Source organism: Natator depressus, chromosome 11, assembly GCF_965152275.1.
Source record: "Natator depressus isolate rNatDep1 chromosome 11, rNatDep2.hap1, whole genome shotgun sequence".
In the NCBI taxonomy this organism is placed as follows: Eukaryota; Metazoa; Chordata; order Testudines; family Cheloniidae; genus Natator; species Natator depressus.
Window position 1 is genome coordinate 62,160,245 of NC_134244.1, and position 25,911 is coordinate 62,186,155.

At 41.6% G+C, this 25,911-nt stretch overlaps 1 protein-coding gene across 7 annotated transcripts in view; it reads left to right on the plus strand.

Moving 5' to 3' along the window:
- Positions 1-25,911, plus strand: part of ADAM23 (ADAM metallopeptidase domain 23) — a 173,524-nt gene that overhangs the window by 110,478 nt on the left and 37,135 nt on the right. For all 7 annotated transcript variants that reach the window (XR_012641489.1, XR_012641490.1, XM_074968004.1 and 4 more), the window contains exons 16-22: positions 8,671-8,742; positions 10,232-10,318; positions 12,083-12,163; positions 18,828-18,878; positions 19,812-19,875; positions 23,110-23,215; positions 25,190-25,309. Coding sequence is in view for 5 of the 7 variants with exons in the window: in XM_074968004.1 (XP_074824105.1) it covers positions 8,671-8,742; positions 10,232-10,318; positions 12,083-12,163; positions 18,828-18,878; positions 19,812-19,875; positions 23,110-23,215; positions 25,190-25,309 (581 nt within the window). In the remaining 2 variants the exon portion in view is untranslated. The remainder of the gene's footprint in view (positions 1-8,670; positions 8,743-10,231; positions 10,319-12,082; positions 12,164-18,827; positions 18,879-19,811; positions 19,876-23,109; positions 23,216-25,189; positions 25,310-25,911) is intronic.

Here is a 25,911-nt window from a genome sequence, read left to right on the forward strand (position 1 = left end):
GAGACAAAGAATTTAAACGGCGTCACCCTTTGTCTTCCCATTCCTCTGTCCAGCCTGGTTCTTCCAGAGGCCAAGGAAACTAGAAATGGGTGTTTTAAGGATTCACCTGAGGACAGCGCCCTAGTCACTTCCCAGGATCCACCACCCAGCTCTTTCCTCAACTGCCTGTGCCCCTTCTGGTTGGCCTGGTTGCAGCTGACCTCAGACCACTGGGTACTCGACATAATATCTTCGGGCTACACCCTGCAGTTCATGGCCGTCCCCCCCTTCCCCATCCCTCTTCAGGATAAAGTATTTGGCCCGAGCGGATCACTGTGGTTGGATCACTGTGGTTGATCCTGGATTACCTTCTGCATCTCAAGCGCCAAGGCCTGTCCCTTTCATCTATCAAGGTCCATTTGGCCACTATTTCGGTCTTCTGTCTGCTGCTTGAGGGTAGGTCGGTTTTTGCCCAAGACATGACTGTCAGGTTCCTCAAGTGCCTCTACCTGCATGTCAGGGTCCCTGTTCTGCCATGGGACCTGAATCTTGTGCTGTCACAGCTCACGGGACCCCCCTTAAGTCTCTGGATTCCTGCTCTTTCCTTCTCCTGTTCTGGAAGGTCGTGTTCCTAGTTGCAATAACATCCGCCTGCTGGGTCTCCAAGATTAGGGCACTTACCTTGGAACCGCCCTATATGGTCTTCTATAAAGACAAGGAACAGCTGCGGCCATACCCAGGTTTCCTGCCCCAGATGATCTCGCAGTTTCATATGGGCCAGGACATTTACTTACCTGCCTTTTTTCCCAAGCCACATAAGTCAGTGGAGTAATATAGATTGCATTTCCCAGACGTCAGGAGGATGCTAGCCTCCTACATTGAAAGGACCAAGCTATTCCGCAAGTTGATGCAATTGTTTGTCATGGTGGCCGACAGGATGAAAGGTTGTCCAGTGTCTGCGCAAAGAATTTCTTCTTGGATCACTGCCTGCATATGCTGCTGTTGCGATCAGGCAAAGGTGCCACCTCCAGCGATAGTAACCTCCCATTCAACCAGGGTGCAAGATTCCTTGGCAGCTTTCCTAGCCCACATGCCTACCCAGGACATCTGTAGGGCAGTCACCTGGTCATCTATCCCCATGTTCACGTCCCATTACACACTTATCCAGCAGACCTACAACGATGCTGGCTTCGGTAGAGCAGTAGTGCAAGTCGCTAGGCTGTGAACCCTGAGCTCACCTACGACCATACTGCTTGTGAGTCACCTAGAATGGAATTGACATGAGCAAGCACTCGAAGAAAAAACAGTTACCTACCTTTTCGTAACTGTTCTTCGAGATGTGTTGCTCATGTCCATTCCATTACCCACCCTCCTACCCCTCTGTCGGAGTTGCCGGCAAGAAGGAACTGAGAGGGTGTAGGGTCAGCAGTGCCTAATATACCAATGCATGAGCGTGGCACTCAGGAGGGCACTACAGCCAACCCTATGGATACTGCTAAGGCAAAAATCTCTGATGACTGTGCACGCAGGCACGCACACACCTAGAATGGAACGGACATGAGCAACACATCTTGAAGAACAACAGTTACAAAAAGATAGGTAACTATTTTTAAGGGAAATTTAAAACTTGTCTTCAGTGAATTCTTCATGCTCAGATAATAATTTAGGCCCTAATGTAATCCTCATAAGTAGATAGTTGTGTCCATTCGGAGCCTCATTCAACAGTAGTGCCCTATTCTTTTAAGCCAAAAATCGTGTAAAACAAACCCAGGTGTAGACACACGGGTAGTTAGTGCTCCATGTCCAGTCAATCCTCTGTGCCTTTTGCTGTTGGGAAGGGTGCCCATTATTGCATTATGAACTGGACAGAAATCAGTAACTTGCGTCACATAGGCCATTAACAACTTTTGGTCGCTACCAACGTAGATTGGGTTTGAATTGGCAACATAGAGTTATAAAGTTGTGTAGTCTTCTTCGAATGCTGGTCCTTCTGTTTATTCCACACGTGAGTATATGCATGCACTCCATGTGCCTGAGACTGGAGATTTGTAGCAAATAGTGTCCATTTGCAGTTGCTCTCCTCGTGCTTCAAACCGAGGGCAGAAAGGGCAGTGTGGACTGCTCCCTGTGTCAGACCTGTGGGTGCTCAGGGTGCTGAGCTTCAGTCCCGCCAGGGTGCCAAGGCTTGGGGCACCTAGCTTCAGCTCCGCTGGGAGTGCCAGGGCACCGAGCTTCTGCCCTGTGGCTCCGCTCCCAGTTTCAGCCCCGCAAGCATGCCAGGGCTTGGGGCTTCAGCCGCAGGGCCTCACAGCCCCCTGAAACCGGCTGGCAGATCCCAGTTGAGAACAGCTGCCATCAAGGACTTGCCCTTTGAGTTTAATCTCTTCAGTGAGGAGCCTGACATGTCATTACACTCGCTTAAGGACTCTAGGATGATTCTCTGCTCCCTGGGTATTTACACCCCAACCCCGAAGAGAAAACACCACAAAAAGGCTGAGACCACCGCCCTTACAAACCACCACGTAGAGGGTTCAAAGACACGACCGGCGTCTTTTATAAACAATAAAGAATCAGCAAAGAATTAAACCAATTAGAAAAACACCAAAACTGTTTGTTGCAATAGCAGAGCGACCAGGAGGACAAGCGTTATCAGTCCAGAGATTCTGTAAGTGGATCTCTGGAAACATCATTCTATTGTTGGTACGTATTCCTCTCCTGGACAGGTTGAGGGAACATTCTACAAGACAGCATGAACAACCACAAAGGTATCTCTTTGAGAAGTACTAATACTGAATGTTTGTAAGGCGTCTGCTTGGAGCCCTAACACCTTTAATGAAACGTGCCCTAGTCTAGATCACTTCAGCAGATGCAGCTTTGGAGACAGCAGCATTACAGACATCTATACCAACTGCATTCTCACACCTTCTGCCTGTCTGATACTGCTTACCAATCTCCCACATGTGGAATATGCGTAGGGATCAGCACTCGAAGAAATGGAGGTTACTTACCTGAAACTGGAGGTTCCTGGAGATGTGTGGTTCCTCTCTATATTCCACTACCCGCCCTCCTTCCTTCTGTGTTGGAGCCCATCTGATTCCAGGTAAGAGAAGGCATCGCTCCACGCTGCCCTTTATGCCCTTGGTTTGGAGCATGAGGAGAACAACTTCACCTACGTAGACCAACAGACACTACTTGCTGCAAATCTCCAGTCTCGGGTGCATGGAGCACACGTGTACCAATGTGTGGAATACAGATAGGGACCACAGATTTCAAGGTTCCAGTTATAGGTAAGTAATCTCCATTTCTTTTATCAATCTTCTTATCCATCCAGTCTCCTTTTACAACTCAACAAAGCAACAATTTTTTTCTGACAGACAACAGTAGTTTCCCACCCTGTTAAACCCAAAGTAGGGTAAAAACAATCCATATTTCCTTTGTAAAACTAATTGAGACTGTAGTCTGGCATTTTACCAAGTTGTCAGCCTTGGCGATTTTAATCCCAAATGAGACTAAATGCTATCTATCTCATTGTGTATACTTCTCCCTGATCTCCATTAATTGAAAAGATTTGATTTTATTGTTGCATAGACATTGGCTTTTTCAAAGTTACAGAAAACAAAACAAAACCCAAAACCTTTATATTTTACATCTTTAGCAGCCTTCGCATATAGATGACTGTAAAATTGAATGAATGTGGAGACAAAAAAAAAAAGCACATCATGGTGATTGTGATCATAGTAAGATTATGGTTGACTAATGGATGAACATGAGTAAAACTTCAGTTGACTGAAGATGGAGACCAAAATCCCTCTTACTCCAGTGAAAATGTTCCCTGGAGAATGGCTGAAGCACATATGTGGAGATGATTGTATAATGGAAACCTGATTTTCAGGTTCAGAGCAAGAGCAGAAGATCTTGCAGCCAGTACAGCAATACTGATGACTTGTAGGGGGAAAAGTGATCTTTTAATTTTCATATTTTTACCGAGAAGAATAGTTATTCTAAATCATGCTTACATTTTATTAGTGAAGGACTGTGTGTAAGGCAGTTCAGTGTTCATTCAGCCTCTAATGCTGGAAACTATAGCCCCTTTCAATTAGCTAAATAGTTTCTGTAAAAGAGAAAAATGTGTTTGAATCTTTCATCAGAGCAATATTTTAAAATTGTCGATCTCTTTTTCCCCAAAAAAGTATCCGAAGAAGAGTTCAGTGAAATGTCATGTTATGTTTGTTACATTTAGCAAAACAACAGGCAAACAGGTACCTGGATGTACCTCGGACATTCAGTAGCATTCTAGTGATTGATATATCCCTGTTAACGTCAAATCTCTTGTTATTGTCATGGTTTTTATAATATAACTATTACAAAATGTCAAAAGTAGGAAATGCTTTTGAAAAATAATTACTTTGTAAAATGGCAGAGCTGTAAAAATCATCATAGCTTCTGCTAAAAAAAATTACTATGTTTTGAGAGCTAGCGGAGCAATTTGTGTCTTGTACAGGTTTAATGAAGTGACTTTACTGCACTCAAAGGATGGAGATATATTCTAGAGGTCAACAAAAAATCATTGAGAAATGAAAAATTGGACAAGAGGAATTTTAAAGTGACCCTGAATGATTAAGTTGATTTATATGACTCCTGAATCACTGACATTTGTAAAACTCAGCAGTAAGGAAACCTGCAGATGTGTTGTTGTCTTGCATCTACCAGTGGGTGTTGCAATAGATGTAACAGCAAGGGGGGGTTAAGAGATGGAAATGGGGAAAAATTAGGAACTGACAAATGCAGCAATTAAATATAATAGTTTACAAATAAGTTACACAAAATGAAAATCAAAACTGTTAATCACCACTGTGGTGGCTCAGTGGGTCGTGGAATGTACTGCCCCTCAGGAGATTGGAATCTAAGACCATCCTCAGGATAGTACTATCCTCAGTTAGGGGAGGCTGAGTGGTGTTTTAATTTGGTATGATGGGCACATTATTAAAACCCAGGCTCAGATATCTGCTGTTGCTTACCACTGAAACAGAAAACAAAATATAACTTCCATAATTACCGAAGAGCTGATTTATCTATTGTTTTTTAATCATGGGACTTATTCTGTTTGCAGAATGAAGAGTAAATAGCCAGTGTAGATTACTATTTCTTTGGATCCTGGGAATAGCTTTTTAGCAATATTTATTCATATTGATTTGTCTCATCATATGTTAACTGCTGAATAACACACACAGAACATCCTTTGCTTGCGGGATGTTCCTTGATTGCTATTTTCCTATTCATGAGTAAAATCAATAAACTGTAATGGACCCCATCTTCCACTAGGGTTGCCAACTTTCTAATTGCACAAAACCAAACACCCTTGCCCTGCCACCCTTGCCTGCCCCTCCTGCAAGGCCCTGCCTCCTGCCATGCCCCGTCTCTGAGGCTCTGCCCCCGCTCACTTTATCCCCCCCATCCTCTGGTGCACGCTTATTTTCACTGGGCTGGGGCAGGGGGTTGGGATGCGGGAGGGGGTGAGGGTGTCAGCTGGAGGTGGGTGAGGGGGCTCCTGGCTGAGGCAGGTGGTTGGGGTGTGGGAGGGAGTATGGGCTCTGGACTGGGGGTGTGAGCTCTGGTGTGGGGCCAGAAATGAGGGGCTCAGGGTGAGGGAGGGGGATCCAGGCTGGGGCAGGGGGTTGGAGTGCAGGGCGGGGGGTGAGGGCTCCGGCTGAGGGTGTGGGCTCTGGGGTGGGGCTGTTAATGAGGGGTTTGGGATGCAGGATCGGGCTCCAGGCTGGGGCTGAGGGGTTCGAATTGTGGAAGGGGGTTCAGAGCTGGGGCAAGAGGTTGAGGTGCAAGAGGGGGTTCAGGGTGCAGGCTCTGGGAGGGAGTTTGGGTGCAGAAGAGGGCTAAGGGCTGGGGCAGGGGATTGGGATGTGGGAGGGGTTTTGGGGTGCAGGCTCCAGGCAATGCTCCCCACAGGTGGCTCCCCACAAGCAGCAACATGGTTCTCAGCTCTTAGGCAGAGGTGCAGCCAGGCTGCTCTGCATGCTGCCTCAGTCTGCAGGCATCACCCCCGCAGCTCCCATTGGCCAAGAACCACGGCCAATGGGAGCTGTGGAGGCAGCGCTCGGGGCAGCGTGCAGAGCCCCCATGTCCGCCCGTACACCTAGAATCCAGAGGGACATGTCGTCGCTTCCTGGGAGCTACGCGGAGCCAGGTAGGGAGCCTGCCAGCCCCGTGCCAACTGGACTTTTAACTGCCTGACTGGAGCTGCCAGGGTCCCTTTTCGACCAGGCATTCTGGTTGAAAACTGAACCACCTGGCAACCCTATCTTCCACTCTTATCTTCATTGGCAAATATACTGTCTAGGTGTGTCACAACCCTGATCAAACTTCCCCTTCTGGACACTCACCAGGCTGCTGTGTTGGGTCACATCACTGGACATCTGTGCTTTTAAGATTTCCTGAGGCTGAGAAGAGTCCAGACACTACCTATGGTTCTGAATTTGTAGGCGCACTCTTAGGATGCAGATCTTCCATCTAGCACCACCTTCTGGCTAAGCTGAGACCCTGCAGTCCAACTGCCTACACCCTGAGACTAGTGTTGGTTACCCCAGACTCCTCATTTGCAGATGCTCACCCTTTCCAAGACCGCCAGCCTTGTGGGCACTCTAGTTACAGTTTACCTCTTCAGGAACATATGATAATTGAAGCAGACAGACACAGACTTTGTAAAGAGGATTTCTAAAAACAATTTGTCTTTACTTACACAGCACAAGAGAGACAGAATCTAGGCAAAATAAGAAACACCTGCATGTGAAACTTTGCCTCAGTTTCCTCGCCACTCTAAGGTATCCAGGATCCCCTATATAAACATGGGTTCTCCTTCGAAACAAAGTCTCCTCTGCCTCTGTAGCCAGCTTCCTTCAGCCTGGGCTGGTCCCACAGTCAAAAAGATCCCCTTTCCTATGAAATCATGACGTTTTATTCTTCTTTCCTACCCCAAGCATATTTAGTTTCTGTGAGGCCCTATGTTTCTGTGTTATTAAATGCTAGTACTAGAACCTGGTTTCTTTGTTTACCATTCTGGAGAAATTCCACTGCTCCAAACCATAGCACTCTGTAGTGAAAACCGGTTTTCTCCAACTTATCTAGGATACAGTTATATCTGGGCAAGCTCTACTGAAGGGCTGATAACAATTGTCCTAGTTAAGAGACAGACATGCAGGTACCATTCCTTTCTCTTTAACACAAGGAGGATGAGGCAAGGACATAGTACAGATCCTCATAAGGCTTAAACACACAGTGACTTCATAATATCATAAGTAAGGCTACGATTTGGTCATGGAGGTTGTGGAAGTAACGGACTCCATGACTTCCGCAGACCTCTGAAGGGTGCCCAGATAGCAAGTATGAAAAATAGGGACTGAGTGTGGGGGGTAATAGGCACCTGTATAAGTAAAAGCCCCAAATATCGGGACTGTCCCATTAAATTGGGAAATCTTGAACACATGATTTATGAGGAGAGGCTGAGGGAACTGGCATTGTTTAGTCTGTGGAAGAGAAGAATGAGGAGGGATTTGATAGCTGCTTTCAGCTACCTGAAAGGGGGTTCCAAAGAGGATGGATCTAGACTATTCTCAATGGTAGCAGATGACAGAACGAGGAGTAATGGTCTCAAGTTGCAGTGGGGGAGGTTTAGGTTGGATATTAGGAAAAACTTTTTCACTAGGAGGGTGGTCAAACACTGGAATGCGTTACCTAGGGAGGTGGTGGAATCTCCTTCCTTAGAAGTTTTTAAGGTCAGGTTTGACAAAGCCCTGGGATGATTTAGTTGGGGTTTGTCCTGCTTCGAGCAGGGGGTTGGACTAGATGACCTCCTGAGATCCCTTCCAACCCTGATATTCTATGATTCTATGATCTGGTCACCCTAGACCTCCGTGACTTCAGCCCACAGCGGCTGGGAGCTGCAGGGTACCCACACCTCCCAGAGTGGCAGGGGCCTTGGAACTCCCTAGTCTCCATGGGCATGGGGGTCCCCCTTGCTCCCCAGTCCCCACGGGTCTCCGCTGCTGGCAAGGGACCCCTGAAGCTTCCCTGCCACCACCGGTGGGGGACCCCCGGCATCTCCCCAGCCACCACCACCACCAGCAGTGGGGGAACCCCCAGAGCTCCCCAGCTTCCAGGGTTGGGGGGACCCCCCGGAGCTCCCCAGTCCTCACGGGCGGCAGAAGATCCCTGGAAGCTCCCCAGCCTGGGGGAGGGGAATCCCCCAGAGCTCCCCAGTGCCCGTGCAGTGGGGAATCTCCTGCAGCTCCACAGCCACCACAGGCTGGGGTCCCTTCTAGCTCCCAGCCACAGCAGGGCAGGACTCTTTCCCTGGACTCTTTCTCTCCCCATTTTGTCATGGTTATTTTTAGTAAAAGTCAGGGCCAGGTCAAGGCCAGATTGTTCACAGCTGCTCCCCAATTAGCACAGGAAGGGATACAAGTAGCCCACACACCTTGTGCTCCTGGACAATTGGCCAGCTAGCTGCACAAGGGGCTGCATTGCTACTTGCACTCCCTGAGGAGTAGTTCTGGGTGTCCTCTCTCTGAAGTGGTGTCTTAGAAGCACTGTGATGAGGGTTTGTTCCTTAAAGGCATAGTTGAGTCAGTTGCTAGCTTCCATCATTTTTCACAATGGTTTTATTCTTTGTGTGTCTCTCAGTTGTTTGAAACTCCCGAATGTGGAAATGGATATGTAGAAGCAGGAGAAGAATGTGATTGTGGTTTCCGAATGGTAAGTTTAAAATGTTCGGTTTCAGAGTAACAGCCGTGTTAGTCTGTATTTGCAAAAAGAAAAGGAGTACTTGTGGCACCTTAGAGACTAACCAATTTATTTGAGCATAAGCTTTCGTGAGCTACAGCTCGCCTCACGAAAGCTTATGCTCAAATAAATTGGTTAGTCTCTAAGGTGCCACAAGTCCTCCTTTTCTTTTTAAAATGTTCTTATGCACTGTTCTTGCAGCCCCTTCTCACATTTAATGTATTGAGCAAAAGTTTTATATGGATGTTAAAAATGGAAAAAGAAAGAATTTTGTATTGAATTTACGCTGCCTGTCTTATGGGACAACTTTGATCAGAGAATTGTATTAGTCAACTTTCTGTAAAAGAGGGAGAATATATTCCCTAACGAGCAAATATTTGTTTCTGCTACACTGTGTTATGCTCAATCTTACAAATACAGAAAAAACCTGTTGCCTTTCCTATTTTCCCACCCCACTCCACCCCACACTTGCCTCAGGAAAGTGCCTCTTAAAGGTAGTGTGGAACTGGCTGAACCCTGTGAGCAGCGGGGACCATGATGATGGGGCCTGGGTAAAACAGCATTACACCATGTATAAGTGCGCAAGGAAAGAGGAGCAATAAGCTAGAGCAGGGCAGAGTGGCATGCAGCTCCAGACAGAAGAGAGAACTCCTCCTCCTTGCCTCTTATCTCACCTTGTTCTGGGTATGGACGTAGATATGGAGGGATTTTGGCTGTGGCCCTGAGACAGAGAAATTATGAAAGAGAGGGAAAGAAGGGAGTTATATAAAGATCAAGCTGACATAGAATAAAGGGGTTGGTAGGGTTCCCACTTGAGCTTGGTAATTATACTTCAAGGTCTCTGTTCATTCTCACTTGTAGTGAACTCTCTCTCTTAGTGCTTCAGGAACAGAACATGTTCCCAAAGCTTTGTCATCTGGGGCTGCACACATGCACCCTCTATCTGTATTGAATGTTCAGTGCCTAAGACTATATTAGGTAGTGCAGCCTCAGTTCCTTCTCTTCCACTCCAAAGTGCATTCAGGGAGCCTTTAGCTTTGTCCAAGTCTGCACCTGCAGATCTTTATTTAGGCTCCTTTAGTTCTTTTGTAAATAATAGTATATATAGTTAGTTCTCTTAGGGATTTTCCTTAGTGCGTGCAAACTGCCTCAATAGCTTACATTGGCATGGAGTCCATGGTGGAACCTCATCCTCAGACAGGTTTGAGAAGATATGCACTGTCTCTCTTAATAGTCCCAAATCCAGGATTTGGTTGCTGCTATAGAATTCTTTACACTGGTCTCCCTGCTAGTTTGATGTTTAAATAGCGTAAAGGATTCTTTCATCTGGTTTATTTTCTAGTCAATACAGGAGTGAATCCTTTCCCTGATCATGATATACAGGATGGTGTGTTTGGATGGTTGAGAAGGACAAAATGCCCAGAGTGGAAGATTCATAGATCACTTACTGTATTTTCTTTAGGAATGCTATGAAAACTGCTGTAAAAAGTGCTCTCTCTCTAATGGAGCTCACTGTAGTGATGGACCCTGCTGTAACACATCCTGTCTTGTGAGTCTTCTTATAGCATTTCTTTCTATTTTCTCTCTGTCTTCCCTAGAACTAATGTCTAACCTGATACAGGTCAAACACTGGGTGACAGTGGGGGGAAATAGGCCATATATACTGAATCAAAATGTTTTTAAGGAACATAACATGATTACTCACCTTCAGACAATGTGGCAGTAGATGGGGATTATGTGTATGTTGCTATTGTTAATGCACACAATGTTATACCATACATCTGGATTTGATTAATTCCACCTCCACCACATCTATGACCAATCTTGGGAGTTAAAGATTTTAATCCAAATTTTCAAAATATTGTGCTGGTTTGGGTCACAAAACTTTCATTGGCTTTGATATGGTTCATATATCTGAAACCTTGATCAATACTTTGAAAATGTTATTGAGATTAATGTTAAAACCAGATTACATTTATTTATCTATTTACTTATATGGTTGAAAGTAAATGTGTTATGGGTAGAGTGATTTTTAAGCTGCTTGGTGTTTTGGGTGCAATGATCTAATTGTATGTAAAGTTGTAATGTGCATTTCTCTTCTTCAGTGGCAAGTAATTGAATTTATACTTTTGGTAGCATTACTTGTCATCCAGCTGAAATCTCTGGAAGCCACACAGTATGATAAATACTAATAGTTGCTACAATAGGTAGTGAAGGCTTTCTTCTCTGATATAGTTTGCCAATAGCAGATATTGAAGGGCATACTAAGCAGCCTCTCACTTGATTTTTCATTTTTAAATATTGTGATTTGTGGTCCAAAATTCTGGATTGCAAATACTTTAGAAAAAAATAATTTAGATGCTGATCTCATTGTGATAATATTGGGCCACACTCTGGTATCCTGTTGTTTCATGCACAGGATTTCAAATGAAGTCAGTGGGAGTCTTGTGCATAGCTTATGGCAGGATATGGTAAATTATTAGTATATCTGGGAAATGTTATTAGAGACAGAGCAAAGATGAGAATTCCTAAAGGATGTGGCTTAAACTGTTCCATGAGAACTAGGTCTCTGAACATCACAGGACTATAACCTGCCTTTTGACTTGGGGCAGTTGATGTAATTTCTCAGATAACTATCTAAATGTAATTAAAAGAAACAGGATGAGACTGGGTTGAGATATAGTATCTTTGTTGGTAAACATTAACAATATTTTTTTACTGTCTCATGCTGCTGAGCTGTATTTTAGCCCCATTAAATTAAACATACACCTAATCTGTATAATGTAGAAGCAGATGTGCTGTTGATAAACCAATGGATGGGTGGGTTGGTTGTTTTGTTTAAAGTCTCAATATTTTCTCGGCAGAAATAAATCTGTATGGTTTTTCCCATACACATAGTGTCTTAATGGTATGAAAAATATTTCTAGCAGAGATGTATCACTAAAGAATACTTTTCAGATTACTGATGTGCACCACTTTCAGTTGAACCAGAAGCTAGCAGTGGGTTTTTTGCTGTTCCTAGATAATTCAGCATTTCCTGAATATACGTGTGTGTGTGTGTGTGTATATGTACACAAGTATTACAAAATGTAGGTTCCTGAGTTAGTCATACACTATTTCTGTACCAAAAGCTTCCTCTGGATATGTTTTGTTCTCTCTGTTATTCTGTGGGCAAGACTCAAAAGATGTTGATACTGAGACTCATTTGAAAATTGAGAAGTATGGCTTTGAAACATGAGGACTATTTCTAAACAAGAATCCAGAATATGCCATTATATAATCTCAGTTCTAATGAATGGTCGCTGTTTTCTAGTTTTTCCCACGAGGCTATGACTGTCGATATGCAGTGAATGAGTGTGATATTACAGAGTACTGTACTGGCGACTCTGGTCAGGTATGTATACCTAAGCTCTCTGCATACTCTATTCAATTTCATAATCTTTTTATCCCAGTTAAATATATTGAGTAACAAGCTGATACTACATTGGCTCAAAATGACCAGTTCCCTCATTAGTTGTAAATATTAAAAATGTATTTTGATTGAAGTGTCTTTGAAGAAGGTTTTTGTTCTAGTGATTAGCAAATGGCTGCTCTCAATTATTTAATAAACATAAACTCTGTTACAAAAAGAGAAAGGAAAACTCATAAAACAATGTGAAGAGTGAATGACACAAACCCCAGCAAAATATCTAAAACTGATAAACAGGTTATTGGCAATAAGCACTTATTATAGATGCAGTGTAGGTATACACATGTTAGCAGAAAGCAAAGCAATCCTTTAAGAAAAGAAAAAGGAAAGAAAACAAATATAGTATAAAATAAGGAAAGGAAAATAAAACCTGTTTATGTGCTGTGCTGAATGATTTGTTTCAGAACATTACTTATCAAAAGAAATAATGGCAGAGAGACTAAGTCTGCCTTTACTCAAACCCCATTGGGATTCCCTGGAGTTTAGAGAGGGCACAACTTAGCAAAAGTATCAAAGAAAAGGTATGCATGTAAAGCTATATTTCATTCTACCCACAATGGAGCCTTGACATTTCATGTATTGACTCATCTCCTTAATTTCCATTAAGTACACGCAATAAGAGTAGAATTTAACATGGTACTTCAAGGTTTATCAGGCAATTAAAGCCATTAGCTGTTCATACCAGTATAGTCAGTATGCTGTTTGTGATTTTGGTGTGGGCTACTTAAACTGTACATGATTCAAAGGGAATCCTAGAGGCTTTGGCTATAGGAGTCTTGGCTGAAAACTAAAGAAAAGATGAAACTTTTATTCTTTACTGATTAATGTATTTATCTTAAGAGCAAGCATTACAATTTCTGTTTAACAAAGAGCCAGAATTTCTCTGTAGTGGAGAATGAAAGCTGTCCTATCCTAGAGCACTTCTAGATATGTAGATAGAACAGTGTGCTCAATTTCTTCTCCCTCTCTTCCCACACACACTTGCCGTGAGCAACAAGAAAATAACAGAATAATGCCCTAGCCATCTGGCATTTACACTGGCTCCCAAAACACTCCCAAAACAAGTAAGATTATATCTGGTCCTGCAGAATGCACAAGTGGAAAGGCATTGTAGGCTAATCAGATTCTTGCAGTTCCCTGAATACAAAGACTGCACAAGATTAGTGCTGTCAACAGTGGTATCTCCAGACTTTGTGGGGAGGGAGTTGGGCAATGCCCACATCCCCATCTATCCCTCAGAGCTAATGAGTGCAGAGTAGAGCTGAAATACCAGCCGCCTCTTATCAGGTGGAAGAAGTTAGTTTCAAAGAAAGGGTAGGGGAAAGAGTTTTGATCAGAGACTCTTTGGTTCATGAGAAAACTCCCTCCCCCATGTTTGTTTCTCTCCCCCTCTATATAGACTCTGTGTCCTCCCCATTTCCACCATGTTGTCTCTTTCTCCCATCCCATCCTTCATTGGTTCCTTGCTCGTGCTTCCCTTGTTTAACAAAAATAGCAGTATGGAAGTAACTAATATCCTCTCTGACAACTAGTCTTTTTAGTTGCACTTATACTCTGCTTCTTCTACCAGTCGTATTAGAGTAAGCAGCAACAGAAAACCAGCTTGAGAGTAGGTGGTTGGTGTTTGCATACTAAGGTAATGGGTGTTACAGAAAAACCTTAAAACCACCTTCTTATCCTCACTTAAGAGGACATAGCAGGAATATCATGATGTTCTTTGGCACTCCAAATGTGTGCACCAAACAAAGAAGGATCCAAATCCAATTTAAAATAATTTTAGATCCAGTTCTACCACACACACACACTTTGAATAGTATCTTACTCTGCAAGTAGGTCCATTGTTTCCAGTGGATGTACTTGCACAGTAACTCGTCATTATCCTCCTTGACCTATCAGCTGCCATTAATGCCATCCGCCACACTCTTCTTGAAATCTGGTCATCTGTTGGCTTTCATGACTGTCCTCACATGGTTCTCCCACTGACTGTTAGATCACTCCTTTAGTGTCTAGTTCAGTGGGCCTGCCTCCCTCTGTCTCCCTCTTTCTGTGGGGAGATCCTCTGGTTTGCATCCTTGGCCCCCTCCTCTTCTCCCTATCCACCCTATCTCTAGGCAAACTTATCTGTAAACATGGCTTTGACTACCATCTTTATGATGATGACAACTCAGAGTCTGCCTCTCTACTTTGGACCTCTTGCCCTACAATTAGATTAAAATCTTGGCCTGGCTTTCTCTTTGTGGGTATCCAGTCATCAGCTGAAACTACTGGCCGAAACAAAGCTTTTAACTTTTCTCTGAAGCCCTTTCCTTTCTCTATCATTGTGGACTTTCACCTTGTCTCTTGGTTTCATTTTTCATTTGGGCCTCTTTCTCATTTGGCCCTGTTGCCTGCGGCCTCAAGTTAATTCAACATGCTATTCCTAAGATCATCTTCCTAGCTTGTCACTTGGACTCCTTTACCACCCTTTTTAAGTCCCTCTATTGGCTCCCCCTCTTCCATCACATCTAATATAAATTTCTTATCCTAACTTTCCACTGTTTAGCCATGCCCTGTCTATCCATCCTACTATCTCCTGCCTTCTCTTTCCCAGTGATTCCAGCCTTGATTGCCCTCTTGTCTGCTTTTCCCACAAGCACCTTTGCACTTTCTTCCCTGCCACCACCTTGCATGGGAAAAGCTCCCAGTCAAAATCCTTAATCACCACATTATCCTTCTTCAAGCCCCTTCTCAAAGCTCACCTCTGCCAAAATGTATAAAGCAAACTGCCATCTGGCAATTGTGATTATTGCTAATATATGGCGAAGATTTGTGCACACATTGCTGGTCTGCACATGAAAATTAATCCAAAATAGGAAGTGAATTTAAAGTGGATTAACACTTCCAAATCTTTAGAAGTGGATTAAGCTAATTTGGAATAAGGCATTCTTATTTCAGAATAAGAGTGTCCACACATCGAGTTAGTCAGGAATAGTTACCTCAGAATAATTTCCCATGTAGATAAGCCCTAAATCTGTATTAAAACATCCAGTTATTTTTTGTTACCCCATTCTCCTCCCAGTCTGCCTGTTTGTCTCATCCACCTATTATGCCTGTCTCTCAGACTAAGCTCTGCAGGATAGAGACTGTTAATTTGTATATTTTTGTATAATGACTTATTCAATGGGGCCCTGGCACGGTTGAGGCATTTAGGCACTGTCACAATATATATGTTAAACAATAATACTAATAAAGTAAGATACTATGTAATATGAGTCAGTGTGGCAGAATTGTGATCTAAGTTTATGGCATCTGGTGTAAATGAAAAAAATAATCAAATAACATGAGAAAAAGGAGAGCCCTGAAAAATTAATCTAACAGCATAAATAGATTGATGGCCAAAAATAAAGCTCAAGCAAGAAGAATGCTGTCATAGTCCAACTAAGAAACTATGTGCATTTAGTAGCAGAAATGGTTAAAAATCCTGCACCTTTTAGAAAAGTTAAGTAAAAAAGGCAAATATGAACGATTAAACCAGTATGAGAAATAGAAGGAAAATGACATTTTAAAAAATGGACTCCCAAATTTTTCACCACAGACACTGAATAAATAAATACATCGTTAAAAGAGGTTAGTCAAAATATAGCATCTGAGAAAAGTTAAATATGGACAAAACTGAAGCTTTGTTTCTTAAGAAAGTTATGAGCCATTCAGTTTGTGATGTTTGGAAGACATTGCTGAGTGCGCCTGCAAATATATAAATGGGTAATGTCATCTTCTTTATGCCCCAAATGTCACCTATTTTAAAATTGTTCTCCTTCAAGTGATTGTCCTTATGCCCGTCCCAGTGATGGTATGTATACACCTCATGTGAGGAAGAGCAGAACGCATGTCAGTGGAATGTGCATATAGACAGTCGTTCAACAGAGAAAGGAAAGTTAATTACTGTATACAGTAACTGGAGTTCTTTGAGATGTTTATCCATATGCATGTTCCACGACCTGTGCTTCCAGCTTCTCTACATCAGAGTCCTCTTATATGGGATTCTGCAGTCAGAAGGAACCAAATGGCAGTGGGCATGCCTTGCCCTTATATGCTCTTGCAGAAAAGCATGAGGACTGCAGAGTGCACGCACGCCCTATGGGTACTGCTGGCCCCAAAGACTTGGATCTCTACTTCTTGAAGTGCATGCATAGCATCAGTGAAATGTGCATATGGACAACATATTTTGAAGAAGTCCAGTTACTGTACAAATGTTCTCTACACCAGAAAAATCTTTTGTGCTATTTTTAACAAATCCACCATTCTGTTATCAAAAACATTAAAGAGGAAAAGCTATTTGCCCCTAGTTTTTAATTGATTATACAAAATTACTGTAACATGTACTTTTTGTGGACACTTGTTGCTCTGTAGCAACTATATCTAACAAATACTTGCATACAAAAAAATGAACTTCATGACAATTTAGTGCAGTGGTCCCCAACCTTACTGTGGGAATAGCATCTTCCTATTCCCAGAAGACTGTGGCGGCAGCCAGACACCCTGCCGCTGAAATGCCACCGAGAAGCGGCAACGCTTCTCGGCGGCGTTTCGGCGGGTGGTTCTTGGGTGGCTATGCTCAGCAGCGGCATTTCGGCTGTGCGGTGTCCTGTGGGCACACACAACTGCCCCGGCGGGCGCCATTGCACCTGTGGGCACTGTGTTGGGGACCCCTGATTTAGTGCATAGCCATTTCTGTTGATGTCTCCAACAATGTCATAAAATCAGTAAACAGAAAAACCAAAATAGGCAGTTAGATTTGGGCTAGTTGTCTTGTGACAATGCACAATCACTGCCAATTGGCAGATCCCAGGAGCTGGTCCCAGTAAGGGTTCAGGGCGCTGTGAAAGTAGTATGCTTACTATTTATTTATTTTTAAAGTCATTCTATCTCTGTCCCTTTGTTTCTTGTTCTACAGTTCCACCATTCACGGGACATCCCTGTGAAGCAGGTTTTCTAGTATGTATTAATGATAGGCAAGTTTTCACTGTTTTGATATCAGAACACACAGCTCTAAGAACTGGAAGTGGCTGGTTATCATATAATTCATATATATATGTGACTATTTATGAACTTACCACAGAAATATACGTAGCTATCTAAAACTGCATTAGTATTCGGTTGATGTAAAAGTTAATGAACCATCAATTAATCTTAAATTATTTCTAAATCACTTCTTATCTACATGGTGCAGCATTTCCATTTTTTCTTGTGTTCATCACTGTTGCTGAGCATAGCCATGGGAAATTATTCTTTGTGTGATCTATATATTGGTGGCATCACCCTGCAGCCAGGATCTTGTACAGCTAAATTCACATACTTCTACCACAGCCGAATTCATCCTGTGCAGGGTTCTATACAGGATATAAGAGGTGGTCTTGTGCCCACTCAAATCTGGGGCCACTAAGAGCCAGTTTGATCCCTATAGCTGGTTAGAACAACCTGAAGGGCTGCTCAAGGACTTTATGGACTTTGTGGCAGCTCAGGAATAGCTGAGGTATGGGACTGCCCTAGTCACAACCCTCTCACTTGTCAGATGACTGGGAATGCCCCCTCCCTCCCTCTTCCACAGTGGCTCTTGCAGGGGAGAGGAAGGTATAAGTCTGGTGTAGTTAGTTCTGTACCTGTCTAGAGGGACTCCTTTATGAGGAACAGTCCATCAGGGGCCCTGCAATTGCTTTGCAGCCCCTTTGCGCCAACATGATTTCTTTAAATGTGTTTTGTAAAGTGTGTGTAGATATAGATATAATATTTAGATATATTACACTATATACAATTTAATCTGTTTGTACACATACCTTAATAAAGGACCAGATAAAACAGAATGGTTACAGGTAATGTTAACAAGGGTAATGTTTTGGCAAGGAGTGGTAAAGTGACCTGCTACATGTCTGTCTACCTACCCAGCTAGCACTTTTACTCTGTAAAGTCATTTTCCTTAAGTTCTTGAATATATTTGGAATTTCTATTGTTTATTGTGGAACAGACCACCAATGGAATTACTTTCATTCAAAGTTTATTCTGAGATTCCTAAGTGTCTGTCTGGTTCTTTCTTTGTTTCATTCTGTTCCCTCTTGGTTTGAGTTTCACTGTCAAATAGCATTGTGATATTTCTTAAATGGCTGTGTGATGTGACTTGTGTAACCTTTGTCTTCCTTCCTCCCTGTTTCCATGTATTGTTCTCTCATTTCTGTAGGTAGAGTGTGAACTCTTTGGTGCATTTACTGTATCATTTTAATTTGTTTGTAAAGCACCTACCACATTTTGGATTCTATATAAACATAATAAGCCTTCTCCATTCTTTTTTTCCTTTGAATTTTATACGCCACAATCATATATCCTATTAGTCTATTTTCTAATAAATATAAACCTAATTTTTCTGGCTTCTTACACAGTAATTATAACCCTTGGGGCCCTTTGTCATCTTTAGTGCTATCTTCTGTTGCACAGTTCCTCTGCATGTATTTTATGCCAACTATTTGTTTTTAAATAATTTATTGTTAAATATTTGTTTATTGTCCTACAACTCCAAATGTTATAATTTGATCAAGAATTTTTATCTTTTGATGTTCAGTGCCCATCAAATCTTCATAAACAAGATGGATATGCTTGTGATTCTAATCAGGTATGTAACATTTTTAAACCTTTGCAAATCAATGAATAATGAATCCAGTGTAAATTTTCATTTCTTAACTCACTTTTCTTCCTTATTTTTTCATACACTCAGTCATCTCAGTTTATTCATCCTAAGGGTTTGTCAAACTTCGTGCAGACAAACAAAGCACCTATTAAATTTGAGTCTATCATCCATCTCTTCCTCCCTGCAGTTCTTCAATGTTTTGTTCAGTCTTCTGGGGGCCATTGTGTAGACCTAGGGACTGATCTAGTCTCTCACTTTCTTGGCTAAAGTTGAGGCATATTACTTGTAGCAGTGTAAAAAAACTTGCACTGATGTTGCCTGTGCTGTCCATGCTCTGTTTTTAACATTGAGAATTTCAGTTTTACATGCAGTCAGTTTGGTCGTTTTCAGATCACTTTAAAAAAATTCAGCTTTCTCCGCTGATTTTTATTTCTGGCCAGCAGGCAGTTTGCAGAAAATAGAAATAGAAGATTGGTGAGGATCAGTGGGCACCCAAACGTACAGGTTTATATTTTAATATAACTCTGCAGTGATTTACTGGTGTTAGTTCCATTGAAGTTAATAGAAATGAAGGGCCAATTCTTTCATTAGTTTGCATCTTATGCAGGCCTTTACACCTTGCAAAGTGGATGTATAATGCTGCCGCTAGTGTGGGTGATTTGGCAGCATTTTCAGTGCTCGGTGGCTAGTTTAAATGACAACATGAAGTGCAGTAGAGAATCAGGCCCTCAGCATATAAAGGTACTTTCCACTCCCCCCGACCCAACACAAACATTGAGGAGAGTATATCCCCATGTATAAACTATAATAATCAAAATGAAAGAGAACTTGTAAAGACAGCTGAAGGACAACATTTGGTTTTAAAAAGAACGTAATATGTTCAGTTTCCCTTCACTAATTTGTTGTGTTTTTGTTTAGGGACGTTGCTATAATGGAGAATGCAAGACAAGAGACAATCAGTGCAAATACATTTGGGGAATTAGTAGGTTGACGTTGCCTACCTTAAATATATTTTATTCACATGTATTCTTTAGTTTGTATTGTTAGTATTTCCACCTACTGTACTTTCCTCCTTCAGTTAAAAGTTTCCACCGTAGAGCAGAGAAAAAATGTCTGTTGAGATAATATGGGTGACTTGTGATGTCATTTGGTATTTGGGTGCTGTGATATGTTGGGAATCAGGTGGTGATAATTTGCTGTGCTTGTAGATATAGGTAAGGTGAGCAGCATATACTGCAGCTAACTCAGGCTGAAACTCACCAGAAAATATAAAACTAAATTCTATAGGCACGTTAGGTTAATATTTTTGAATAAATATATTTTTTGTCTTCAGAATATTTGTTAATATACCTTAATATAAATGTGTGTGTTTAAAAACTAAATCACACAGATAACTATCAATTCCATCGTCTTCAGGGGAGACATGCACTGGATAATGATTTTGAGCATAAGACAGGAGAACTGAACTACCAGTTTTCAGAGTAGCAGCCGTGTTAGTCTGTATTCGCAAAAAGAAAAGGAGGACTTGTGGCACCTTAGAGACTAACAGATTTATTAGAGCATAAGCTTTCGTGAGTTACAGCAATGCATCCGATGAAGTGAGCTGTAGCTCAGGAAAGCTTATGCTCAAATAAATTTGTTAAGTCTCTAAGGTGCCACAAGTCCTCCTTTTCTCTTTGTGAACTACCAGTGTGTCCCAGTCTGTTGCACTCATGCCATTGTGATGTTTGTGTGTGCCAAATTCATCCCTGCTTAAGTGATTGTGGGAGGAGTGTGGTCTGTGAGAGAGAAAAGAATGTTCCTACCCATTGTGGTGTTAGGAGATTTCCACCTTTTCCTGTCTGTCACAAGCAGCACAAGGTATAGTGCATTTAATGCAGAGCACAATGGGGACAGTAGGTTTAGTGGACTCCTGATACCTTTCCCTCAGCTCGGGGGCAGTACAGTACATTTTTTTTCTCTAACTCTAAGGTTATATTTTAATTTAAATTATTGAGATTGTCTTTTCTATGTAAGTGCCTGTGCTGTAACTAATACTTTGTATTTAGTGGTTACTTTTTGTTTCATTCTAAATAATGGAGATACTATTTTTTTTTGTAATGAAAGAAAGCCTAAAGGGCTTGTTAATGAGAAATTTTATATAAACTCCGTGAGTCTGGAAGGATGTTTATTGGTCCACCCCCAAGCACAGAAAAGTCACATCACAGACCAAATTCTGAGAACATCTTTTCAGGCTCTGCCTTTGTTCTCTCTTTACTTTCCTCTCTTTCAACCATTTGCCATTATTGTTTGCTCTGCCTCCACACAGCCAGCTTGCTGCTCCTGCCTTTTTAGGTAGGTGAGACTCTGAAAAGGTTTATTCTTAGCGCAAGCATACTAATGTGTGGAAACCCAAAAAGACTAAAGAGAAGAAAGGTGGAAAATGTTCTAGATTGAATGTGGCTCTTCTATCTAATCCTACTTTATTAGGAAAGTTAGGACTTCTCTGCTTACACTGAAAAATGGTGACAGGTTTCAGAGTAGCAGCTGTGTTAGTCTGTATTCACAAAAAGAAAAGGAGTACTAGTGGCACCTTAGAGACTAACAAATTTCTTTGACATAAGCTTTTGTGAGCTACAGCTCACTTCATCGGATGCATTCAGTGGAAAATACAGTGGGGAGATTTATATACGTAGAGAACATGAGACAATGGGTGTTACCATACACACTGTAACGAGAGTGATCACTTAAGGTGAGCTATTACCAGTGGGGGAGGGGGGACCTTTTGTAGTGATAATCAAGGTGGGCCATTTCCAACAGCTGACAAGAACATCTGAGGAACAAAAAGAAAAGGAGTACTAGTGGCTACAAGCTCACAAAAGCTTATGCTCAAATAAATTGGTTAGTCTCTAAGGTGCCACTAGTACTCTTTTTCTTTTTGCGAATACAGACCAACACGGCTGCTACTCTGAAATCTGAGGAACAGTGGGGGATGGGGGAGGAGGGGAATAAACATGGGGAAATAGTTTTACTTTGTGTAATGACACATCCACTCCCAGTCTTTATTCAAGTCTAAGTTAATTGTATCCGGTTTGCAAATTAATTCCAATTCAGCAGTCTCTCGTTGGAGTCTGTTTTTGAAGTTTTTTTGTTGAAGAATTGCAACTTTTAGGTCTGTAATCGAGTGACCAGAGAGATTTGAAGTGTTCTCCAACTGGTTTTTGAATGTTATAATTCTTGACGTCTGATTTGTGTCCATTTATTCTTTTATGTAGAGACTGTACACAAAGTAAAACTATTTCCCCATGTTTATTTCCCCCCTCCCCCACTGTTCCTCAGACTTTCTTGTCAACTGCTGGAAATGGCCCACCTTGATTATCACTACAAAAGGTTTTCCCCCCTGCTCTCCTGCTGGTAATAGCTCACCTTAAGTGATCACTCTCATTACAGTGTGTATGGTAACACCCATCGTTCATGTTCTCTATGTATATAAATCTCCCCACTGTATTTTCCACTGAATGCATCCGATGTAGTGAGCAATAGCTCACGAAAGCTTATGCTCAAATAAATTTGTTAGTCTCTAAGGTGACACTAGTACTCCTTTTCTTTTTGAAAAATGGTGAGTTAGTCTCAGATTTATGCTGTTCTCACTTATATTGGTTTTGTATCTGTTTAACTCTGTTACTCCTGATTTACACTGGTGTAAGTGAGAGGAGAATCAGACCTCTTAATTCTTTCCCTGGATACATCGAGAGGCAAATATCTGGTGCTCCAGAGAGATAATCTGATTCTACTCTCACACTAGTATAAATCAGGAATAACAGCAAGGAAAACAGTTACATTGCACCACTGTAAAACTGATGTAAGTGTGAGCAGAATGAGAACCCCCAGAATATTCAAGTGAAGAACATATACACCGAGGTAGATGTTGTTTAGACAAATCACCGAGAGAGAGTCTCCAGACTGATATTCAGCTCAGATATTGGAATCTGAGTATAAGGTAGGAAATATTTTCCCTTTTCAGCTGCCTGATAGAATTCTGTCTTTTCTTCCCTCTCTTTCCCTCGCTCATTGTGTAAACACAATCTACTCCATAAATTAAAACACAGGATGAAATTTCAGTCATGTGTTTATATTTTCTTGTGGCAGTTGTTTACATATTTTACATTAATTTTATGAAGAGAATATTTGTTGCTGTCAATGTAAAGTACATTCTCTTTTCCCTTTTTCGTCAAAGAGGCTACAGGGTCTGACAAATTCTGTTATGAGAAGCTTAATACAGAAGGCACAAAAAAAGGAAACTGTGGAAAGGATGGAGACCAATGGATTCAGTGCAGTAAACAGTAAGTTTAGCTTTGTAGAAACGGTCTAAATACTTTGGGTGAAATTGGCCTAATATTTTTCAGATTTTTTTAATGGACTTTTTCAGCAGTTTGTTTTGCAAGGTTTTGAATCCTCCATTTTTTCTTACAAATTTTCAGAACTCCAAAATATTTCACAGATTGGTTTGCAGAATTCCCAGGTGGCTCAAAAATTCACATTTTTGGAATTTCTCACATCTAGATTTTCATGCAGATGTACTGGCAATTTGGGCTCATGGAGAGAAGTTAACGGAGATAGCAGCACAGTGTCATACATTTGTAATGTCAGGCAGGGATGTAAATGGTCAAAGATATGCATGCTGGTTCCGCCTCCAGACGTGGCCCAGGAATCTCTACTAGATCCTGTGATCTCAGGGTAATTCCACCCTGTAGCCAGGGGGAAGGGGGAGGGGAAGCTGCAGTGACAGCTTGGTAGAAGTCTGCTCTCACTGAGTGAGTCCATGATCTTCCATCATGTTGGACCTCCTCGCATACAATATGACCAAATATTTGGAAGACACTAGTAGGCCATGGACAACAGTGAGCTCTGAGTGATCTGTGGAAGACAAAGGCTCATCCTACCAGTGTGCATCCAGAGATGACACCAGCTATGGGACATATATCATAAGTAGCCATAGTGCCCACGGGATAGAGGCAGTTGATGTAGTACTAAACTCTTCCTCTGTCTCAACTACTGGTCCTGGCAGTGTAAGCTCCTCCTCTTTACTTCTCCCTATTGTCTTGGGCATGTGTTGAACTTCCAAGAAGGGAGTTAGTTGAGAAAGCATGTAACTAGAGGTAAAAGACTTATTTGATTTAGCCCTTTTTTTCCAGTTCAGGGATCATTCAGGAGTACTTAGATGTTTATTAATTTATTTACTATTTGTAAGTGATCTGATTAAGTGAACAAATTTTGACCTATGCATGGTTTGTGAACTTGTTCACTACAGCTGTTTGCTGTGTCACATGATATATCTGCTCCTTGGTTGGATGTCTGAAACTTTAAAAGTAGGAGAATAATGAATGATGAATACTCTTGTTAATGGGTGAATGAATAGTCATGTGAAGAACAACCATTTCCCGCAACGTTCATATTTAAAAAAAAAAAACCCTAAAAACATTTTCATGAATGTTTGAAAATAGCTAATAAAAAGGAGCACAAACATGGTGAGACTGAACAGCCATTTGGAATGCATACAGATATTCACATTGTTTTCCCGTATTCATCCAGCTATGTGTGCGACTTCAATGCAAAATTTGGACAGTCCATGCCAGGGAAGCCAGCTTGAGGCTAGTAGGCTATTGTTATTTATTTGTTATAAAGTGGCAGCAGATAAGCCGGTGTCTTTCCCAAGAATGCAGTAGTGCACCCTGAACATTACTGATTCTTCTAATCGTTATGATTGTACTGTGATGACATGGGGAATAAAATAAAATACAAAATAAGTAAACTGCATCAACATAGAGTAACCAAACTACCTGAAAAAGCACAATGTAAAACTGTGTATAGTTTGTCCACCTGTATGCCCTTTTAAATATTATATTCAAGTATTTTTGTGGAAATAGATTTTTTTGTTCAAACAAAATGGGGAAATGCTGCTATTCATAATTAACCAATTGGTAGAATTTTGTTTCTACTTTTGCAGTTAACACCATCTGCTGGTTATGACTAGCTTCTGCCATCCTTGTTCAAATCAAGTAGTACCTTATTTAGAGTAGTACCACCAAAGTTTGTGGTATTACTCACTGAGTAAGTTATTACTTTATGTGACCAGCTGGTCTTAAGTTATTTATTGGCAGAAGCTGGTCTTAAGTTATTTATTGCAGTAATATTGTTGGTTTCATGTCTTCATTGCTTTTGACACAACATTTTGTATCTTATAAATATTGCTAATTGTTAGTGTGACTCTATTTGGTAACTTTGTCTTTGTCCCTTTCTTTGTTTTTCTTTTGCAGTGATGTGTTCTGTGGCTTTTTGCTCTGCACTAATCTTAGTCGAGTTCCACGAATTGGTCATCTTCAGGGAGAAATTTCCCCAACCTCTTTTTACCACCAGGGGCGTGTAGTGGACTGCAGGTAAAAGACTATACAGCATACACAAATGGTTTTTCTATCTGTAACCAAACTGGATGGATTAAAAGCTGGCTAACTGATAAGTCTGAAAATGTAATTATTAACTGGGTATCATCAAAGAGGTATGTTTCTAGTGGGTCCCACAGGGTTTGGTTCTTGGCCATATGCTATTTAACCATTTTTATTAATGATTTGGAACAAAAATTAAAACCATCACTGATAAAGTTTGCAGATGACACAAATATTGGGAGGGGATAAATAAAGAAGAGGACAGGTTACTGATACAGAGTGATCTGGATCACTTGGCAAGCTGGGCACAAGCAATATAAGTTTTTAAATTTGGCTATATGTACACATTGAAGGACAAAGAACATAGGCCATACTTACACAGTGGAGGACTCTATCCTGAGGATCAATGATTCTGAAAAAGATTTGGGGGTTGTGGTGGATAATCAGCTGAACACAACCTCCTAGTGTGATGCTGTGGCCAAAAGAGCTAATGCAATCCTTGGATGCATAAATAGAGGAATCTCAAGTAGAAGTGGAGAGATTATTTTAGCTGTGTTTGGTGCTGATGGAATACTGTGTCCTGGTCTGGTGTCTAC